This window comes from Tachypleus tridentatus, chromosome 3 (genome assembly GCF_004210375.1).
Source record: "Tachypleus tridentatus isolate NWPU-2018 chromosome 3, ASM421037v1, whole genome shotgun sequence".
NCBI classification, from domain to species: domain Eukaryota; kingdom Metazoa; phylum Arthropoda; class Merostomata; order Xiphosura; family Limulidae; genus Tachypleus; species Tachypleus tridentatus.
In genome coordinates this window covers 30,023,119-30,042,700 of record NC_134827.1, presented here as the reverse complement: position 1 = coordinate 30,042,700, position 19,582 = coordinate 30,023,119, and the positions used below count along the sequence as shown (strand labels likewise).

At 34.3% G+C, this 19,582-nt stretch overlaps 1 protein-coding gene across 17 annotated transcripts in view; it reads left to right on the top strand.

Moving 5' to 3' along the window:
- The window catches only part of stau (double-stranded RNA-binding protein Staufen), a 46,669-nt gene that overhangs the window by 10,718 nt on the left and 16,369 nt on the right, over positions 1-19,582 (top strand). For 9 of the 17 annotated variants that reach the window (XR_013026073.1, XR_013026074.1, XR_013026072.1 and 6 more), the window contains exons 4-8: positions 8,650-9,489; positions 9,831-9,977; positions 12,638-12,787; positions 13,819-13,882; positions 16,029-16,148. Coding sequence is in view for 12 of the 17 variants with exons in the window: in XM_076493638.1 (XP_076349753.1) it covers positions 8,650-9,489; positions 9,831-9,977; positions 12,638-12,787; positions 13,819-13,882; positions 16,029-16,148 (1,321 nt within the window). In the remaining 5 variants the exon portion in view is untranslated. The remainder of the gene's footprint in view (positions 1-8,649; positions 9,490-9,830; positions 9,978-12,637; positions 12,788-13,818; positions 13,883-16,028; positions 16,149-19,582) is intronic. The other 8 variants (XR_013026076.1, XR_013026075.1, XM_076493647.1 and 5 more) reach the window with 2 other exon arrangements.

Here is a 19,582-nt window from a genome sequence, read left to right as displayed (position 1 = left end):
ATTTACAATGTTCCAGTGAGTCGAGTTTATTTGTGCACACGGACAGTGAAACTTTTGTACAAAGCATAAACAAGTATAACAGCAGTAATGAACTTTTTAATTTTATAAACCCAAGTAGAAATTGATGTGACTGTAATCTAGCTATCTGTAGTAATATTTTTGTAGCATTAAAACCTTCTATAATACTGTAGAAAAGTAGGTTACATATATTAATCACTTTATAAAATTTAAGAAAATGTTATTATGCTTCTTTGAGCTCCTTTAGTAGCTATATGTTTGTGTGTCAGCAATACCAAGCATTGGATGAGTGTATGTCATGATCAGACTTTGTAGAGTGGATGGCAACTGACTGTTGTGGAGACACAAGTGTCAAGGACAACATTTCGAAAGTCTTCAGGCTAGAAGACGAAAAGCAGAAGACTTTCGAAACGTCATCCTCTATATTTGTGTCTCCACAACAGGCAGTTGCCATCCACTCTACAAAGTTTCATCAAGAATACTCTGGCTAAACAATCTATCAGAGAGTGTATGTCATATTTGATTTTGTTACTTTCCTACCAACTTACCCTCAAATTTAATTATACTTACAAAATAGTGCACCATATTTTTTATAAATAAATAAACTAGTATCTTTCTCAGTACAATAAAATGAATCATTGAAACACCAGACAGAGTTCTGTGAAAAATTAGAATGGTAATGTTTATTTTTAGCTGTACAAGTGTCTGAAAGTCTCACTCTTGCTAAGATGAAAATTTGTTTAAATAGGGAAGTTTTGATATACTCCATAAACTTGTATCTAGTGAGTTAGGCAGCTCGATAAGTCGAATAAGCTATAGTTTTGTTCATCCAGTACTGTGAAATAGACATTTAATATTCATACAATTAAAGTACTGCTATTCTTAATGATAAACTTATAAAATTTTACCTCAATCTAATTTAAAGGTAGGAAACTTAGTTTTAAAATATTCTTTTAAATAGAGGAAAAATTTATATTGTATCTGCGACAGAGCTAAAATTTGCTAGAACTTACAAACTTAAGTACTACATTTAGCCTACTCTGATATCGTGCTCCCAGATTAACTTTGATTGGGCTTTCTTGTTGAAAAATGAACAAGTTTTGTGATTCACAGGTGCCGTGTTGCAATATAATAATTTTCTAATGAGATGGACCAATCAAGGTGAATCTGTAAGTAATTTAGCCTGGATAAAATAACAGAAATTTAATTTGTAAAAGGTTTATGAACCCTGATAGCCTTAAACTCAATACTGATATATGTTTTAGTAAGTGCATGAATTGTTTCTGTGTTAGCTTGTGAAGAATAACTTTCACAATAAACTAAAGCTCTTGTAGAATTATTTTTTGGTATTTATGGCAAATTATTTTATTTTTTTATTCAAGAAAATAAGAATACATGTGCCACAGAAAAATGTTTGTGTTATTAACCTGTTCAGTGCCATGGACGAGATAACTCGTCCAAGCCGATCGGTAACACAGTGCCACAGATGAGTTAAATTTGTTCTCAATAATACCTAACTTCAACACTAGATATCAGCATCATACATGCATTTGACCTACGTACAATTTGTTTCACTTTCGATCCAAAATGGCGTCACGAAAAAAGGTTACAAAATGAAGAAGCATTAGAGTTGTATTTTGAACTTGGTTTGGAGTTGTCGTAGCAGCTGAAATGCTTGGCAGTCAACAGGTTAAAGCTTTTAGTGTATTTAATACTTTCATGGTAGAAGCTTGGTAGTTGTAGTTAGTAGTGGATGATATGTGAATAAGAAATCATGTTACTGTGCTTCAATTTAAATATGGGTATTAAATTTTACCCTATCAAGAACAAACCAACTCTAATGAAAGTGACATTGGTAAAGTACTGGTGTGGACAGACTCTGTCATAACATTGGTGTTTCACTTTGGTTTATTTATACCACCAGGGTGTTGTTGACATTGTAATATAGTCACAACAACATATTATTGAAAGATTAAATTGAAATTACGTTGGTAATTGGAGAAGAAAAAAATCTAACTTATGAAAACTCCATAACCATCTTATGAAAAGTGTGGTTTATAAATTGCCCTTTATCCAAGAGAAACTACATATGTTCATGCAGATATTTGAAGAACGACTAGCCTAAGATTAATGCTGCTAATTTACTTTTCAGTTAAAAATAAATTATTGTACATTTTTTTCATTGCCAAAACTGGGCTTTTAAGAAAGGGTAGATTTTGGATTTTGAAGGTTTACAACACATTATCAAACAAAGGTTTGAACTTTAAGTAGAATTAAATTGTGTAATTTTCTAATAACATCACCATAACTACTAGTGTATATTTGATTAAAAACTATTTTACAAGTAATCCATGTAAGTATAATGGAACATCCACATGTGCTTTAAAATATATACATATATTACAGAACAGTTGTGTTTCATAATTTGAATAATTATTTATTATTGTCCATTTACATTTCATTGACATTGCTTGCAATACTTGTATGTACACATTTAACTTCAATAGCAGATGCACCTTACTGCAACAAGTTAAAAGAACTGCATATGAGTGAAGTTAAACAAAGCTTTATTTTATAGTTTCCTTTCCAAGCAAATTAACAGTCATAGTTCTTTTAGCATGAAATTGTTTGATTAATCAAGCATATCTAATAAGTATAATAATAAATTTAGTTTTAACCTATTTGACATATTTTAATGTAGCACTTCTTTCGGGTACCACATTTTAACACCTGAAGCTTTTGCCACAGAATGAACTACATTAATTTCCTGCCTCAGCTTACAACTCAGAAGATTCTTTTATATGGAGGCTTCCTTTATCATTGGCTCTACCATAATATATGGCCAGATGGGTTAAGGCATTCGACTTGTAATCTGAGGGTCGTGGGTTCGAATCTCCATTGTACCAAACATGCTCACCCTTTTAGTCGTGGGGACATTATAATGTAACAGTCAATTCCACTATTCATCTGTAAAAGAGTTACCAAGGGTTGGCAGTTGGTGGTGATGACTAGTTGCCTTCCCTCTAGTCTTACACTGCTAAATTAGGGACAGCTGGCACAGATAGCCCTCATGTAGCTTTGTGTGAAATTGAAAAAAAAAACTACCCTAGCATAGGACTTTAACATATTGTACATTAGGTGTTCTATACATTTTATTGAAACAATGCACCTACTAAATATAGCCCTGTGATTCATCATGATTAATCTGTTTGGTGCATTTAGACTTGCTTTATATAATGTGGTGGTGTATTTTTTTTAATTTTTATTATAATAACTTTCTGTAAATAATGAGCATTATACAGGCCAAATTTTCCACCTCTGTGACATTTAATATGCGAGTACTGTTGAAACATTGTTAAACTAAGAGAGAAAAAAAATTGTTTAGAACTTTTTACAAATGATTAATCCTTAGAACATAAGTCCAACAGAATTATAAATTTTTCATAAGTTTTATAAGTTTTCATCATGTTTTTCCTCTTGGTGTGGATTCCTGTACATGGTAAAGGGACCTTTCAGTTTACCTCTTCTGGGATCTAAACATCCACCCATCCTGGTTATTGAGGGGTCAAACCCTAACGCACCACTTTTACTTTGAATTTCTGTAAATGGATGGCCTTGGGATGGCCCCTCTTAGGTCAGTTGGCTGATCCACTTGGGCTAGGATCAACCAAGTACTAGTGTTGGATGTTCTGAATGTGTGTTGTAGACATTGCATCTGATCCTGGTGTTTGCGTATGGTGCTCACGGAACCCTGGTGTTGCTGCAGTGTCCTTATTTGGCACTGCAGTGTGCCCCTCATAGGGCTCCATGGTGGGTGGGGTCAGCGGGCACTGAAATATTCTTTCTTTATTATGAAAACAACCAAATACAAATTTAAATAAAATAGTGAAAAAACACTCCACGTCTTGAAGATTCTGAGCAGCAATCTTCAACCCTCTATAATACCTGTACCTCATTTTCTTTTACTACATTCTCTTTCAGACAAACCTTTAAGGCAAATGATTCCCTTTTTTTTTTTTTTCAGAAGGGACTAGAGGGACTTGCTGGCTCTTCTAAAACAGTCAGAAAGCTTTGCTCAGGTGACTTATTGGTAGAAACATCCACTCCTAAACAAAGTGAATTTCTTTTGCATTCAAAGTGATTCGGGATATACCCATTGAGGTTACTTCCCATGCTACTTTGTCACGAGGAGTTATCATTGAGAGGGATGTGAAGAACATTTCTGAGTCGGAGATTCTCGCTGGTTTCTCCACCCAAGGACTTTCTGCAGTGAGGTGTATCTCCACTCACAAAGATGGAATTGTGATGCCAACCAGTGTCCTCATTCTGACATTTACATCACGACATCTACCTACCACCATCAAGGCAGGCTATCTTAATTGCAAGGTATATCTATATATTTCAAACCCTCTCAGATGTTTCCAGTGTTAGCAATTTGGTCGCTCAAAGATATCATGTGGTTCCTTGACATGTGCTTCTTGCAGTAGCAAGGACCACGATGCATATGAGTATGAAACAGACCCTCATTGTGTTAATTGTAATGGCTCTCAACTAGCTTACTTTTGTTCTTGCCTTAAGTGATTGGAAGAAAAAAGAGGTAAAACAATTCTGAGACTCTAAAGTTACTGCCCACCACTTCACCTCAAATGTATGCTGCTGCACTTTGTTTCACTACTACAGTGGGAGTGCAGAAGGATCTCTCCGTGCTTTTAAAAGAATCGTTTCTCAAACCATATGGAAAGCTTGTTGACCTGCATGGTTAAGAAAGTTGATGAATCAATGTCAACACTATTTTCTGTCCCTACCATTCATTCCAGCAAGCCCCTAGATCTGTTTTCTTTGGTTGAGGGTATGGGCATTACCTCAGGTACGTCTTTTTTCTCAGTCATTCATTCACACCCTCAATTACTGGAATCTTTTTACAATAACAGAGGCCTGCTCAACTGACCTAGAGTAGGATCCATAGAAGTTGATAGACCTCTCGAATGAAGAAAATAAAGAAAAAAAGAAGTGGTCAAAAACAGGAATAGCTCTTCACACAATTTACCTACACAAATAAAAATGGCCACCTTGATACAGTGGAACTGTCATGGTTTACGTTCTAATCTGGATGACATCAAAGCACTGATTGCTTCTTACCGTCCTGTATGTCTTTCCTTACAGAAAATATTTTTGAAACCTGCTGATGCAGTCACCTCTCAGCAGTTTTTTTTTTTTTTTTGGACAGAAATGACAGGCTATGTGATGGACAAGTGCATGGAGGGATGGCACTGTTAGTCGATCAGCATGTGCCCACTCTATCTGTGGCACTTGACACACCCTTGGAGGCCATCGCCATCTGTTTCCTTGGGTCGTACCATCACTGTTTGTTCTCTCTACCTGTAATCAATTAGACCTTGATGCTCTCGTTGAACAGTTGCTGTCTCCCTTTTTAATGCTGAGGGACTTTAATGGACATAACTCCTTCTGAGGAGATGCTGATATTGATGGGAGGGGTTGCTCCATAGAGCATATGCTCTCAGAACACAACCTTTCTCTCTTCAATACTGGTTTTTATACTTATTTTCATGTATCTAGTCAGTCTTTTACTGCTATTGATCTCTCAGTTTGCTCCCCTTCACTATTTTCTCACTTTTCATGTAGGATTGACAGTAACCCACAAGGCAGAGATAATTTTCCTACCATTTTGAGAGAGACTGGCCATTGTTGATACCACCCGACCTGTGTGCCCTGGTGGAAGGTGGAATAAGCCAACTGGCCCTCTTTCACTGCTTTTGCAAACCTTGATTCTGCCATCAGTAGATGATTGCATGGCAGCAGTGACTGAGTGTATTATACAGGCAGCTGCTGAATGTATTTCTAAAATTTTGACATGTTTTCCATAATATCCTTGTCTATGGTGGAATCCTTTTTGCCACGTGGCATGGAAGGGCTCAAAAACTGGCTCAGGATACCTTTCGTAGGTATCCCACACTGTCGAACTGCATCACTTTCCAACGTGCCCGTGCACTTGCTTGGCAGGAAAGATGTCAAGCCAGAAGGAATCTTGGATTAAATTCATGACCAGCATCTCTTCTACCACTAGTTCCAAAGTGATGTGGAACAACATTCAAAAGGTCAGTGGGCAGTATAATTCTGTTCCACTTTTGATCTTGCTCTCTGATGGCCAGGAAGTAGCTGATGTCCAGAGCATTGCCAGTACTCTCTGTGAAAGCTTTTGCCAGGTATCTGGTTAATCTTCTTCATCCTCCATCTTCTTAGCCATCAAATCTTGGGAAGCTTGATTACCTCTTTCCTTTTGGGCTGATCAACTCTATGACTGTAATTGCCCAGTACATCAGTCAGGCCTGATGATATACACTATAAGATGCTGCAATATCTATCTCCTGTTTCTTTTGCTATTCTTCAAGTTGTTTTTAACCAGATCTGGCAGTAGAATATTTTTCCTCATGTATGGCCCCAGGCTATTGTCCTACATTTCTTATGTTGAAGTTGCTGAACCCTGTTCATCATCAGGAATTCCAGCTCTGCAACATGGCTTTCCACACTTCCTGAGAAAAGCAGATACTCCTGGTTGGAAGTACTGTCTTTTATTTGCTGAACATCTTTTAGATCATCCCTTCAGTCTCATTTATACTGATGGTTCAAAATCCAGTGACTTTGTGGGCTCTGCTGTGGTTTATTGTGGTTCAGTGGTTGTGCACAGAATCCCCTCTACAGTTTGTGTTCATTGCCAAATTGTGTGCCATTTCAATCACGTAGAAGTTATGCAATACATAAATTGTTCTATTTATGCTGAGTTGCTTAGTTCTCTACTGGCCCTGGAATCAATTCACCTTAGTTCTCTCTGATATTCAAAACCGATTGACCCATTTCTCTTTAACATCTACTTCTATCCAGTTTTTCTGGATACCAGGCCATGTTGGTATTTGCGGGAGCAAGCTTGCTGACACCACAGCTAAGTCTGTCTGCTTTGGCACTATCACTGCTGTGCCTGTTCCATACATGGACTGTGGTCCTGTTTTCAAGGCTCGGCTCTGTACCAGTTGGCAGTCGACTTGGGGTGAGCAATGTGAAAACAAGCTTATCCAGATAAAACCCTTTGTTGGCCATCTTGTTTCTGTAAGGATCGAAAAGAGGAAGTTGTCCTAACCAGACTATGCATTGGTCACAGTTTTTTAACTCGTTGTTTTCTTTTATCTGGTACTGATGCACCAATGTGTGGTCTGTGTGACACTTAAGTCGCAATAGCCCACATTTTACTGTCATTCCATCATTATGACTCAACGAAGATACCATTTTAGACGTGTTTTGTCCCATGGTTTATCCCTGATGTTGGACAGTGTCATTGACTATGGTGATGCTGTACACCTTACAAATGGTCTTAGTTTTTTAAAGGCCATTGACCTTTTTAATGCTATTTAAGTTTTTAATTCATAAATTAGACTTTTTCTTAACATGCTTCATTTTTATGAATTAAAGTAAAATTAGTTCAGGATGAAATTAGAAAATGACTCTGACATCAAATAACTTGAATCCAGGACTGGATAGGCCAACTTCTGGTGACTAACACTGATGTTTGAACTCAGCTATCTTGGCAAGTTATAATAATTAAAATTATGCTACAGAAAATCCTTTACAACTTGTATTACTGTAGTTTTTCTCTTACTGCTGTAAACTAGATATAAAAATTGTATTTAATGTTATTTGTGTTTTTAATTCAAAATATTAAACTTTATTTTGCTTCAATTTCTTTTTATGAATTTAAATAATTTTACTTTTAATTTTTTTATTGGTTGTTTGGTTGTAGATAGCCTAGTTGCTTTGTGTCATAAAAAGCCAAACAACCATCATGTTTTTAAACTTAGAATCTTGAGAATGGATTTAGCATTTCATTTCACAATTATGATGAGAAAAACATTAGTTCAAACATAATGAAACTTTGTAGAATGGAGAGCAACTGCTTGTTGTGGAGAGAGAAGTATAGCGGAAGATGTTTTAAAAGTCTTCCGCCTTCAGTTCAGTGTGTGTTTAAGGTATTGTCTGTCTTTTGTATTGTACTGGTGGATTGTGGAGAGTGCGTGATGATTGGTTGGATTATCATAACATGCTGTCCACAATCCACCAGGACTATTAAAGACTGACAACACCTGACACACACACACACTGACCAGAAGGCGGAAGACTTTCGAAACGTCATCCTCTACACTTGTCTCCACATCAGGCAGTTGCCGTCCATCCTACAAAGTTTCATCATGAATACTCTGCCTAAACAATCCATCAAAGAATTAGTTCAAACAGTAATCAGTATTTAGCTTTAGCATTGTGTAATTAATTAATTATAACTCCTTGTATGATTTCGGGTTATCCTATTAGTTCGTAATATATCTTGTTAGTTTCCTATGGATAAGAAAAGAAGTATACTGATATAATTTATGTAAAATGCTAAAGTTTTATAAGCTGTGTACATGTGATAACATCATAAATAACATTCCTATAAATGTGCATCACATATATTTTTCTATTTGTCAGAATTATTTAGACTAAATTAAAGTGAAAGGAAATTCTTTTTTAAATGAATTATTTTTTATTGTGTTAAGTTAACCACATTGTCTTCTGTGTGACTTTCAGATCCAACATCAGTATCGTCTTATAGATCAGTCTGGCCCTGCTCACAAGAAGAATTTTACTGTTGTATTGAAACTGGACAATGAAGAATATACCGCAACAGGACCTAGCATCAAGAAAGCTCAACATGCTGCAGCTGCTGTTGCTTTGGATAAAACATCCCTTAAGCATCCACCTCCAAAGTGTCAAACTAAAAATCAGGGACCCATGACTCCGACTGTAGAGTTGAATGCTCTTGCTATGAAAAGAGGTGAACCTGCAATCTATCAGATAATTGAACCACCCCGTTCCCCTTTTATGCCAAACTTTAACTTCCGTGGAATGTACAATCAACGTTATCACTATCCAAAGGTTCCTCCAACCTGTTATGTAGCCTTGAAAGTTGGAAACAGTCAGTTCTTTGGAGAAGGAACAACAGTACAAGCAGCAAGACATGCAGCAGCTGAAGAGGCTTTAAGAGCATTAAAAGAAATACCTTTACCAGAAAATAAAGCAAAGCATAATGAGGTAATGAAGTCAGAAAATGAAACTCCAGAGCTTGATCAGAATGTTGAAATAAAGTCACCCATTAGTTTGGTCCATGAAGTTGCCTTGAAAAGAGGCTTTTCAGTCAACTTTGAAGTGATTAAAGAAAGTGGTCCACCCCACATGCGCACCTTTGTCACCCGCTGCACTGTCGGGGAGCTGGTGACAGAAGGAGAGGGAAACGGGAAAAAAGTATCAAAGAAAAAAGCAGCAGAGAAAATGTTGGAAGAACTAAAGTTATTACCTCCTCTACCTATCATGCAGCAGAAAGTTAAAAAAAAGCCAGTCATTAAAAAGAAAGGACGCAACTTAATTAAGGTAAGAAGCATTTTTATTCATTAAGAATAAATATTGCAATCACTTTTTAATTAGAAACTTTAATCAAATTATTTGTGTAGTTGAGAAGTTTATGTAATACATGAATGTTGAATTTAGCTTTGAATTGTTTGTTTACCTGTGGTTTAAATTTGAAAGTGTAGAATAAAGTACTTCAATATTGATTTAAAGTAGTATTGAACTTGGGATATAACAGAGGTACATGAATTAAGAATGAGTTATTTCCAGGGTGACAACATTTTTATGCTGATTCACTAAACCTACATACAGTAATACATTATTTCTGTTGCATTAGTTAGTGTTTTTGTGTTTGATTGATTAAGGAACAGAAGGCAGACCCACAGTATGGTCAAGGAATTAATCCCATTAGTCGACTTATTCAGATTCAACAAGCTAAAAAGGAGAGAGAACCCATTTATGCTGTCATAGCGGAACGTGGTGAGCCCCGTCAGAGAGAATTTCTCATGCAGGTTTGTACTTTACTTGTGTAAAATTTTGCTTAGCTAGAATGGCAGCTGCTCAAAAGAGAATGACCATACAGTGATGTGTGACCTTAGGAATAACAACATGAGAATTCTGCAAGGTAACACCATGCAGTGTGTTGATAAAATGTGATGTACATACTTACCGTATAAATCCAACAGCCATGTGTGTTAAACATTAACTGTAATCAGCTCGTAACACAAGAAGAATAACAAAATTATTTAGATTTTTTTAACATTTTTAACTTTCCTTCCTTTGATATTACATGGGTAAGTAGTAAGTTGGTATTTAATGGGTAAGTAGTGAGTTGGTATTACATGGGTAAGTAGTGAGTTGGTATTACATGGGTAAGTAGCGAGTTGGTATTACATGGGTAAGTACCGAGTTGGTATTGCATGGGTAAGTAGCGAGTTGGTATTGCGTGGGTAAGTAGTGAGTTGGTATTGCGTGGGTAAGTAGTGAGTTGCTATTGCGTGGGTAAGTAGCGAGTTGCTATTGCGTGGGTAAGTAGCGAGTTGCTATTGCGTGGGTAAGTAGCGAGTTGGTATTGCGTGGGTAAGTAGCGAGTTGCTATTGCGTGGGTAAGTAGCGAGTTGGTATTGCGTGGGTAAGTAGCGAGTTGGTATTGCATGGGTAAGTAGTGAGGAAGTATTAAACTAAATTGCTTTTAGAACATACAATAATTGTTCACTGCCTGCATCTTACACCTTTCAAGTGTTTGGTTTATCAGATATGTTTACTTATGATTGTTTTATTACTGATGACAGCTTTACAAGATGTTTATTTTTTGTGAACTTGTTTATAAGCTGATGATCAAGAACAGTTATCTCACATTTCTATGAAATTTTAATGATACATTGAATCAAGCTTGGCCTTGTTTTATTTTATAAAACTTTCAGATTATTACACATTCAGTGTCTCCTGAGAACTTGTACGAATGAGCATCTGTTTGCACGTAACTGGGAATGAACTCTTGTTTATTAAACACATGATGTGGTTGTGATTTTAAATAAGAATGTTTATGAACAGAGCAAACACTTTTTTCTGCTGTTTTTCAACCTCTGTACATATAATTTTTCAGTAAAAGATAACTGCCTGTTTTAATAGTAGTCTTTTATAAACATGTTCTATCTTAACCCACATTGACTATGTTTCATAATGAGTCCTAAAATAGTTCCAGAATAGATTATTTACTCAAAAGTGTGCATACTATGTTAAAGCCATACTGCTGCATATTTATCACACTTATTAATTTTGGAGGTATGTACAACTTACATAAAACTGATGTCTCCTAGGGGCTGAGTAGTGAGTGTCTAAACATATGATGTTAAATTTGGATTTTGATATTCGTGGTTGGCACAACATAAATAGCTTAACAACAAACAGTCAGATTTACTTTAAATAATTAACGATACAGATAATACAACTGCTAATAAACCATTAATTAGTGACAGTATACAGTTTATACATTTAGCAGAATTCAGTAACATTTAAACAGTTTCGAAATTCAAAAATTAGAACTTTGCTATAAGGGAGATTGTTATGTGTGTACGTCTAAAACTGTGATCTCAGAAACCACCACACCGTTCCATCACCAATCACAGCTGGGTAATATTTTTATAACAAGGCACTATTTTTGTAGTTCAACAATAAATAAAAGAGTTGAAATTTCCATAATATGATATGTTTGAGATTTTGTTTATGTTTTTGGGTTTTTTTTGCAAATTTATTACTACATATGCATAGGTAATTGGTCACTTAAAAATACTAGCATGATTAAATTGGTAAATAAAACTATTACATGAGCACTTGTGGCTTCCAGACATGCCAGTGGTGTTACAAACAACAAATACACAATATAAAAAAAGTGAATTTATAGCTTATTAATTATAAATTACAATGCAAGAAACTGTAAACGTACACTTTTTGACCACAAAGTAGGCTTAAGATGGTTTAGGGTGCTGTCAGCCAGTTGCCTTCTTTCTAGTGGGCAGTTAAAAATATAATTAGGTACAATGTCAGAAAGATGTAATAGTTTTTCCTTAAACTCAAGTAAAAGAAAGTAATTTTACCAACCTGTGGCTAAAAGGGGAACATTTTTGGTGGCAACAGGAATTGAGCCCAAGACACGAACTGCAAGGTAACCAAATTACTAAACTATGCTGAACCAGACCTCAATGAACTGAAATTAATATAGAAAAAACAAACTAGAAAATAAGAAATAACATTTCAATTAGGTAGATATTTGGAATAATCAAGAATTGTAAAATTATCGAAAAAACTAATTTCAATTTGGTGATAGTTTTCATGGTATTAGTTGATTTCATAGTAATTCTGATGAATTCATTATTTTATACTGCACTACAGTTGTAGTTAATAGACATAGGTAATCCAGTTAATTGTTTTAATCTAATAGGCAACACATCCAAGTCTTTGTAACACCAAAGTAATGGGTATCAAAGAAAAACTAGAATTATATGTGGTTGTTTTTTTTGGTCGTTAGAAATGAAAATACATTTTCTGTTAAATATATTAAAGAACAATTACAATACATTAAGTTCATTAAAAGTTCAATCACAGATGGTTGAATATTCTCTTTGTAAATATTATAGAGCAGTGATTTAACAGTTTTAGTTTTTCTCTGCAGTGTGTAGTTGGGAATTGTACTACTAAAGGAAGTGGTCCTAACAAAAAGACAGCCAAGAGAAATGCAGCTGATGCCATGCTACAGTTAATGGGATATTCACGCCCACAGCCGGGAAAACCATCATTCGAATCGTTAACAGCAAGGATTGAGGTAAGAAGTTAAATTGGACTGTGGGTGACCAGGATTGGCCAGGTTCCTGTGATTGCTTGTTTCGTATATTACTAGAAGTCTCGGTCACATGATAACAGAATTTACCTGAACTGGTATCTTATATGAGAAATGTTTTTACAATGTAAATAATTTCCAGTTAAATAAATTGTAAAAGCTGTAATGTTTACTTAATGCTATTAATTAAGTCAGCTATCCAAGAATACACTACTTCCTTTTGTATTAACAGATAACTTAGTGTCAAACGTTTCTCATATTTTGCCATGTAATTCTTATCAACTTGTGTAATTTATATCATTAGTCTAAGTGAATTTATAAGTCATAAAATGCTTATTTTCTTTGTCTTGTTTTTATGCATTGGTGTCGTTTGACTATTTCAATTTCATTAGTTATTCTTCAAAAAAATAATTTTTTGTGTGTAATAGATCCAAGTATCTCTTGACATATTTATCATTTACCAGGTAATCACTTTTGAAAATTAGATTTCAAAATCCTTTTTTGTATCCTGGAATTATTTATGTATATTTCACTCACTGTTCCTTATTAAAGTACAATTAAAGCATTTCAAAAGTTATTTTTTAAGCCTTTTGCACGTGCATAAAGGACAACTGTTTTCTTTTTTCATTTTCCTAAAATTTTCATAATATAGACAGTTTAAAAAAATTCCAGGTATATAACGAAGGGTTAAAAGAATTTAGATAAACTCAATATTCTAAACATGGAATTTAAACAAACTAATAAAACATTTAATTTTCACAAAAGTTAAGTGTATGTTTGCTTTTTGTTTCACTCTATTCATTGGAATTTTTATATTCACTTTTCTTAAAGTAGTAAATAAACATGGCATTGTATGTGTGAAGTTAGACCTTCAATTTGTTTTGTTTTATAAATATTGTGTTAAAGAAGTATGTGTTTGTGTGTGTATAAAGTTAGACCTTCAATTTGTTGTTTTGTTTTTCTTGTGTTTTCTTAACTAATGCTAGTGCAGCTTATAAACTTGTTTTTATTCCTAGGATGGTCATTTGTTCCAAAGTCAGGAAATTGAAAAAAGAAAAGTTACATTTCTGGAACATGATGGTGAGCAAGTCACAAAATGATTCTCTTTCTTTTTTAAATTTTTTTCTTCACAACTAATTTTGACACGTTCTTCAAAGAGTAACTTTTGTTTTTATCAAACTTAGTATCGAAGCTTGAATCTATATAAATTTGTTTTATTCCATAGTGGCTGATCTAAACTTGATTTTATATTACATATACCAGTTACTTGTAGTTTGGAGAAAGATAACCTTTTTGCCATTGAAAGACTAGATAAACTTGTAGTTAATTTGTTCTTGTATGTTTTGAGTGGCTTAGTTTTATTTCTGTTATACTGATAAGTCTGTATTTTTGTGTGTGTCGTTAGGGTTTATGGAGTTGCATTCACAATTTGATTAATCATCTGGACCTTTTTTTTTTTAATGAAATTATTGTGTACATTATAATTCAAATTTTTATGTTTTCTCTGCCTTTATTTCAAAAGAAACCTTTAAGAAAAACACTTAAACTTCAATATTGTTTGTTACGCAAAGCATAAGTGTTCACAGGTCTTAATATTTTGTGTGTATTACTTGAATAATAGCACATGCACAGGTAATGTCTAGACTGGGTTGTATGCCTAAAGTGCTCTTTATTCAGCCAAGTTTCAAGTTCATTCGGGTTGATTCAGAAGAATGCAAGAAGTATATTTTTGTTCTCTGACAGTAACCAAGCTCACCTTCTGTAATTGAGGATTACATGCCACATCCACTCAGAGCAAGATTATTTATTAAGCACAGTGTCTGTGGCCTACAAAAACTATGGGTCCATGAACATTTTCCTTCAAAGTTGATCTTAGAGGGCCAAAACATGAAATACACATTTCACTGTAAAAACTTTACTACGTCTTTAAATTATACATTATATTTTTCTATATATGCATTAGTTTGTGTACTCATATTAACATAAATATAATTCAGAGAAATGCTTTTTATTTCATAATTTCATACTAAGCTATTTTTAATAGAATTCTATATATTTTAGAGTTTGCACAGCCGTGGTGATGTATACTTTAAAAATCTATAATTTATTTAACTTTTGATTTTACTTATACAGCTGGTAGGGCCTACGAACAGAAGTTGCCTAGGACCTTACAATTGTCTTCATCTGGCACTGCATGCTAATTTGACACACATGCTTGTAACCAATAAAACGAGCTGACCCACTACAGTGTCTCAGTGGTTATTTTAAAACTAGCATGCAGTATTCATTAACAACTGTACAAACCGCTCCAGCTCTGTTGGAGTTTTGTCTTCACTAATACTTAGTATTTTTTCTCACCTTCATGTGTATTAGTTTGACAAACAGTTAAATTGTATTTAGGTTTTATTTTCATCTTTTAATTTGTGTTTTAAAATTCACATTTGAAAGGTTTATTAATTATTCTAATATAACCCAGACTGCCTTGTTCTGTGAGGCTTATGTTACCAAGCAAGCACATTTTGCCAAAAGCTAAAATATCTCTGCTGGTGATACTGTTATATTATCTATTGATGTGTGTCAAGATGACCAATAACTCGTTAAGGACAGGAAAATAAAACATTAAAAATGAACTTAAAGTGTAGATGTTAAATTACCCCCATAATCCAAAGATGGTATTTTAAAATCGAATTAAAAGAAAGGTGCATATTTATACTTTAAACATTTAATTGCATTCTGTGTTGATGAGAATAGCCAGAGTAAGTTATACAATGAAGAAAATTAAAAATACAACAAAAATATTTATCTTTAAAAAAAATGATTTGACATTCGTGTTAGAGGTTCAAGAAGTTATGCAACTGAACTGTGAAAACTGTATGATACAAAATAGTATTGTTGTACTTAACATGACAATTTCTTTTGATTTGAAGCATTCAGAGTCCAATAAGTACAATAAGTAAAAAGATTTTAGTACAAAAATTAAAACTGTTTTAAGAAAGTTACTTCAAAGTTCAAACAGTTTCATCACTAGTTTTTGAAGGGAAATATGACAAGGGTTATATTACTTCTGTGTGGTGTAAGGACCTGGGAATCAAAGGGTTAAATACTTATTAAAACTGACAGCTTGATGTGATTTGTACTGAGCTATAAGAGAAATGAAAATGTTAACATCAGTTTAACATTAAATAGTATTCAGACTATTACTTGATACTCTGTGTTTTGTTAATAGTTATCAATGAGAAACTTGATGGTGAAGGGAAGTTAGGAAGACAGCTGGTTCCAGGATTGTTGCTGATGCCTGACACTGCTGGTCTGACGGGTGACCAAACCACCGGGCAAGGGTATACTGGTATGAGTGTTTTTATTATTGTATGGTTTACAGTGGGGTTGCTTAAGCATATAGCAGTGAAAACATTTACGATGTCATTGAATGTGATGTTTTGTTAAGTTTTATCTACATAATAAAAGCATTTTTTGTAATTTAGCAGTTAATGAATACTACTTGTATTTTATTGGTTAGAATATTAGCCTGTAAAATCTTTTCTGTATTGGGATCTCCTGTGCCGTTTCATCCCCACATGCCAGTCATAACAACTGTCGACATGGAACATAGTAGCTTAGAAAACTTAGTGAGCATATTACAATGTGATATTTGATGGGGTTATTAAAATGAATAGTACAGCTATTATCTTTATTAGCTATAATAAGGTTTAGTTTTGTATTACAGTCGTGGGTTACCAACTTAGCCATGAAAGGTCATATAGCTGTCAAACTGATTGTTAGACATCTGCCAGAGCATTCAAAAGCTGAGATGTTTTATCATATCATATCAAGTACAGTTAAATTATAAAACAGTGTCATATATAAAACTACCTGACGTCAAAATTATTCACTGAGGTTTATCTTTGGTCCATTTTTTAAAATCATGCTTTTGTTGTTAAATTTATGTTAGTTATTTCAAAACACTCAGAAGAGAAATTAGCAGTGTATTAAAATTCAGTATAAGTTACATGTGGCTATACAGCATTTTGTTCCTCATAATCAACATTTTGTTTGTGTCAAAATAAAGGAAAAACAACTTGATTGTATTGATAGACATAATTGGCTTGATTGTCATCACCATATGTGGACAATGAAAGGGTGTTAATAATAGCTGGAAAAGTGTTTGCTTGTTTCAGTACATAGTTATATGTTTGTTTGAATTGTTTGTCACAGTTGGTAATAGATAATTTTGCAAGGTATGTTCCATAAAGTGGCACACTTCAGAATGTCTTTACTCATTAATTTACAGATATAATTGTATTTCAAGAAAGCACTCAAACTGGTATACTTCTTGTCACATTAGTATTTTCCATTCAGTTATAATGTCTAACAAATTGGTTAGGCCTAAAACCTTCAGAATTCTAGCCAGAAATTAAAAGCTGATGAAAAATTTCAGAACTAAATGTCAGAAACTTTCACACAGAATACTCCAGTTAATATGTGCAAACTTATACAGAATTTTTTAAAAATGCAGAGAAAACTAATTGGCATGGAAATTCTGCTAAGGATAGAAAACATGACTGCCATTGAAAATGTACATTTTAAAAGGAAGGAAAATGCAGTGAATTCATAATATGGCTTTTGAATGAAGACAGCTTATTTTATTGGTTGCAAAACACAAGGACTTTTTAATTCTGGAGGAACTTTTTAAGTTACAAAAAGTACAATTGTCAACATTTTAAATTCTTCAAATTGTGTGTGTGTATGTGTGTAGGCAGGTAATGGGGGGAATGAATCATAAATAAACGTGGTATTTTCATGTTTTTAATATAGATAAGTGACTTCAACTTGTTTTGGGAGTCTGACTTGACAAACAGTGTTAAACATAACTTGCTTGGTGTATCGACTTTACCTGTTTTCTTACCAACCTTTCCACCCGGTTGAGCCACTATTTTCAGCATTAAAGCAATAGGATTAAAACGGCTGATTGCTTATCCATTTTCATTTTTGGGGGGTACACATGGATTCCTGTACAAAATTTAATATCAGTTTAACTTGGTTCCCACTATAACTTGTGACAGCAGACATCCATAAAATTCTGTATATATAAATCTTAGAATTGGGAACCTGAGGCAAAAGGAACTGATAAAATGTCTTGGTTGAAAAACATGACTCCATTTTTAATAAAAATGAAGTTGTATAAATGAAGATAGGCACGATGGCAGTGCCTATAAGGTTATAAATTAAATTGTGCAACTCAGTTTTGTTGTGATGGTTTTCTGTGATAAACATGACATTTGTGCCTCCTATGTAATGCTTAACTCAACTTCGTTGTGATAGACATGACATCTGTGCCTCCTATGTAATGCTTAACTCAACTTCGTTGTGATAGACATGACATCTGTGCCTCCTATGTAATGCTTAACTCAACTTCGTTGTGATAGACATGACATCTGTGCCTCCTATGTAATGCTTAACTCAACTTCGTTGTGATAGACATGACATCTGTGCCTCCTATGTAATGCTTAACTCAACTTCGATAGACATGACATCTGTGCCTCCTATGTAATGCTTAACTCAACTTAGACATGACATCTGTGCCTCCTATGTAATGCTTAACTCAACTTCGTTGTGATAGACATGACATCTGTGCCTCCTATGTAATGCTTAACTCAACTTCGTTGTGATAGACATGACATCTGTGCCTCCTATGTAATGCTTAACTCAACTTCGTTGTGATAGACATGACATTTGTGGCTCCTATGTAATGCTTAACTCATCTCCGTTGTGATAGACATGACATTTGTGCCTCCTATGTAATGCTTAACTCAACTTCGTTGTGATAGACATGACATCTGTGCCTCCTATGTAATGCTTAACTCAACTTCGTTGTGATAGAAATGACATCTGTGCTTCCTATGTAATGCTTAACTCAACTTCGTTGTGATAGACATGACATTTGTGCCTCCTATGTAATGCTTAACTCAACTCCGTTGTGATAGACATGACATCTGTGCCTCCTATGTAATGCTTAACTCAACTTCGATGTGATAGAAATGACATCTGTGCTTCCTATGTAATGCTTAACTCAACTTCGTTGTGATAGACATGACATTTGTGCCTCCTATGTAATGCTTAACTCAACTCCGTTGTGATAGACATGACATTTGTGCCTCCTATGTAATGTTTAATTCAACTTTGTTGTGATAGACTAATATTGGTATTTACTGTATAATATGTAACTCATCTTTGTATGTTATTACTTTAATGCTATTTGTCTGTCTTGACGATTTGTAAAAATATTATGGTTGTCTGGTTAGCAAGCTTCTCTCTGGATTTGAGGTTCTGTGGTTCATGCCCTATGACCACCAGAGAGTAGCATAAGAATTTGGAGTGAGTGGTGTTGATTAGTTGTATTCCTTTTGGTCTGTAACCCAGAACCAGGACTGGAAAGGCCAACTTCAGGTGACTGATGGTGGTTCTTGTACTTACCTGTTAGTCTTCTTGGTGGGTTATGATCATTACCATTATGCTACAGAAAGTCTTTTACAACTTCTCTTACTGTGGTTTCTCTCTTAACATTGTAGACTAGATGTCAACATTGGTTTTATGCTATTTATGTTTTTCAATACTGTTTTACCTTAATTTCCTTTTATGAATTTTACTAAATTTAATTTTACCTTTTTACTGGACATTTGGCATAGATAGCCTAGCTGCTTTGTGCCATAAAACACTAAATCAACTAACCAACCTCTTGGTTTGTCACTTAAAATAAGGATGGCTAGCAGAGATAGTTTTTGA